Source organism: Capsicum annuum, unplaced genomic scaffold (genome assembly GCF_002878395.1).
Source record: "Capsicum annuum cultivar UCD-10X-F1 unplaced genomic scaffold, UCD10Xv1.1 ctg77655, whole genome shotgun sequence".
Lineage (NCBI taxonomy): Eukaryota > Viridiplantae > Streptophyta > Magnoliopsida > Solanales > Solanaceae > Capsicum > Capsicum annuum.
The window spans coordinates 184,009-187,641 of record NW_025888072.1 but is presented as its reverse complement, the minus strand read 5'-3'; the positions used below and the strand labels follow the sequence as shown (position 1 = coordinate 187,641).

Here is a 3,633-nt window from a genome sequence, read left to right as displayed (position 1 = left end):
ACCCTCCAAAATATTGAACCTACACTAACGTAGCCTTTTCCTAATCAACTGTGACGCAAAATGAATACGATGTAGACTGAAAAAAGTATCTCGGGATTAAATAGTCTTTTAAGTGATTTGCCTAGCTTATATTCAAAGAACAATTTAGTTCCGGGTGGAGGAGGCTAAGTTAGTAGTTGCGACTGCTAAGACAACAACGTTTGAGAGTTTGTATGCGGGGTTAGAGGAGAAAGGTGGAGAAAAGAGGTTGTATAGACTTGTTAAGGCTAGGGATCGGAAGGGTCAGGAACTCGATCAAGTGAAGTGCATTAAGGGGGAGGATGGTAGAGTTCTGGTGGAGGATGTTCACATTAAGAAGAGACGGCAGGAGTATTTTCATAGGCTTTTGAACGAGAAGGGGGACAGAGGCATTTAGTTAGGGGAGATGGAGCACTCGGAGGAGAGCTGCGATTTCAGTTATTGTAGACGTTTTAAGGTTGAGGAGGTTAGAGAGGCTATTCGTAGGATGCGGAGGGGAAGGGCGAATTCTCTAACCGTCTTGGAGCAGGTTGGTTGAAGTGGAGGCTCGCCTCGAGAGTGTTGTGTGATAAGAAGGTGCCCCTTAAGCTTAAAGGCAAATTCTATAGAGTGGCAGTCCATCTAGCCATGCTGTATGAAGTAGAGTGTTGTCCAGTCAAGAACACCCACATTTAAAATATGAAGGTGGCGGATATGAGAATGTTGCATTGGATGTGTGGGTTTACTAGAGGGGATAGAGTTAGGAATGAGATTATTCGGGAGAAGGTGGGAGTGGCTTCGGTGGAGGACAAGATGCGGGAAGGAAGACTGAGATGGTTTGGGTATGTGATAAGGAGAGGCACAGATGCTCTAGTTTGTGAGAGACTAGCATTGGATGGCTTCAGGAAGAGGAGAGGTAGGCTGAAGAAATACTGGAGAAAAGTGATTAGACAAGACATGGAGCAACTTTAGCTTACTGAGGACGACATGACCCTAGATAGGGATGTGTGGAGGTCGCGGATAAGGGTAGAAGGCTAGGATGAGTGCGTAGGTTATAGAAAGTAGTTAGAAGAGCTTATGTATAGCCGGGTTAGTAATCCTAGGACTGTGTCCATAGGTAGGAGCCCCTAGTCAGGAGGGTTTGGGTGTGGTGGGTGTCTTTGGTCGGGGAGTATATGTTGCTACTAGGTAGGTGTCCTATTTCAAATGTCCTATTTCTTATCTCTTATTCCATATTGCGCTTAATTATCTTATGTCGTATTGCTCTGATTTTTATTTTATTATGTCTTATTCCTTATTTGTGTTATGTCATCCATCCTACTTCATGTTTCATTACTTTCTTGTTTATTATCCTTTATCTTGAGCCAGGGGTTTGTCGAAAACAACCTCTCTACTTCTTCGGAGGTAGCGGTATGGACTGCGTACATTTTACCCTCCCCAGATCCCACTTTGTGGGAATACACTGGGTTTGTTGTTGTTGTGTATGGAACCCAATAGCTTCTGTACGGATTACTATGAAACCATTATTATATATTAACTTGAATTAAATTGAGATAGAAACTCATAAATTTCAAATCTTGAACAGTATTGTCTCGAATTGTTTGGTCAGAATAGACTGATCGATGAACTTATTGATTTAATGAATAGGTACGGTCTGCCCTTTATAACATCAAACAATATTCTAATAACAACAATCAACGGGGCTGGAGCTGCAATTGAGTTGATATATGTGATCATCTTTTTCCTCTATGCACCCAATAAACAAAAGGGAAAAATCTTAGCAATGTTCGTTTTAGTCGTCTTGGCTTTTGCTGCGGCAGCGGCTATATCGGTGGTTGCTTTTCATGGGAAAAATAGGAAACTCTTTTGTGGTACGGCTGCCACCCTCTTCTCCATTGTTATGTATGGATCTCCTATGTCTATCATTGTAAGCTCTCTCAATACTCCTAAATTATCACCCCTTTCAATTTGTTATATTTTCTTTATTTTTAGAAATTGTGCGAATATAGATCTTGGGATTGATCAAAACTAAAAATTATTGTCTAGTGTAAATGTAAAAACTTTTAGAACGTGCCAAAAAAAGAATCTGTTAGGTATATAGATTCAAGACTTAAGTTAGATGGATTTAATATTTATTGTTCGCATCATTAAGTTCATTGTATTTTCACATTAATTATGGGTTTAGTGTTTTGCAAAAAGAAAAAAGTGATTTAATGCATTTAGACAATATTTATGCTATGTTATACTAAGTGAAGCTCATCTCGTTGGATAGTGCTGATCAGTGCAAGATCTATTTGTGCAGAGACTAGTAATCAGAACAAAGAGCGTGGAGTATATGCCATTTTTCCTGTCATTTGCCGTTGTCGTATCTTGCTCCTGTTGGTTTATCTATGCCATGCTAGGAATGGACCCATTTATTGGCGTAAGTACTGAACCTAACATCTCTTAGCTTCTAGTCCTATTGATATATGTTGAAAATTGATACTACTAATAAGAAAAAAGGAATTTTCGTAAACATCAAACTTCGTCACTAATTCTTCAGTATGAATTACACCAATTGTGGAGTACTAGTATTAATGATTGTTTTATACTTTGCAGACTTCAACTGGTGTTGGTTTGGCTTTAGGAATAGTGCAGTTGATCTTATATTTCATTTACTGTGACAAGAAAGTCTTAAACAAGAAGACATGTACTCATGAGTCCCTACAGATGGGTAACGGCCATGTTGATAATGTTAAGTCTTTCAATGATGAAAAGCAATCAAGTTTTCATGATAAGCAATACTCAGACGTCCATGAGCAAGTCTAGACAAGTTAGAGGATAAAGTTCGTGCAGCTTAAACTTAAAACTCGATGATTTTTGTTCAAAATCCGTTTCTTTAGATTCTAAAATTATTATGATATGCGTGTTCGAATAATGTTGTAGAAGCATTAAAAAGCATGTCAAGAATTGTAAGATGTCCACAATATCCAAATGAAATATGTATGATTAAAGATGAGCAGATAATTTGGGTTTACAATGTGCCGTCTATATTATTAGATTTTTGCACTTCCAATCAAGGAAAAGGGCAAAAAGAACCACAAAAAAAAGGCTAGAAACGCCCACCATGGGGCTCGAGAACCCACAATCACAAGGTTTAGAGCCTTGTGCTCTACCAACTGAGCTAGATGAGCTTTAATTTGAACTTGCACGCATGTTCTATAATATTAATATATATATATATATATGTGTGTGTGAATTATTTTTTTTACTAATTGACATTGACACGGAATTCACGTGTGGCGCATGAGATGCATGTACGATGCACATGATGCATGTGTGGCACACGAGATGTACGTGTGCCGAATAATATCTTTTCCTCAATTATTCTATTTTTGATTGAGGATGATGATACAAGTCAAATCGACGTCAACCTTTCTTGCTTGTATTTCAAGAGCAATGATAAGTGATCCAAGCCACAAAGATCTTAGGGCCACATGATGCATGTGGAGAGTCTATTTTGAGCTCCAAGTAGAGTAAAATCACATATAAAGGATAGCTTGGAGTCAATGAAGTCATTTGGAGAGGTCGTCTGAAAGATAAGAGGAGCTAAACGATGGCTTGGAGTCACCTGCGTGGTTATCTGCATCTCCAGGT

The 3,633-nt window shown here is 38.8% G+C and overlaps 1 protein-coding gene across 1 annotated transcript; it reads left to right on the top strand.

Moving 5' to 3' along the window:
* Positions 1-1,644: 1,644 nt before the first annotated feature.
* Positions 1,645-3,003, top strand: LOC107872969 (bidirectional sugar transporter SWEET1; the record flags this gene model as incomplete). The annotated part of the gene is given in 3 exon segments (XM_047405340.1): positions 1,645-1,924; positions 2,300-2,419; positions 2,596-3,003. Coding segments are annotated over 3 exon segments (610 nt in total), but the record flags the coding sequence as incomplete, so codon positions are not given.
* Positions 3,004-3,633: the final 630 nt, after the last annotated feature.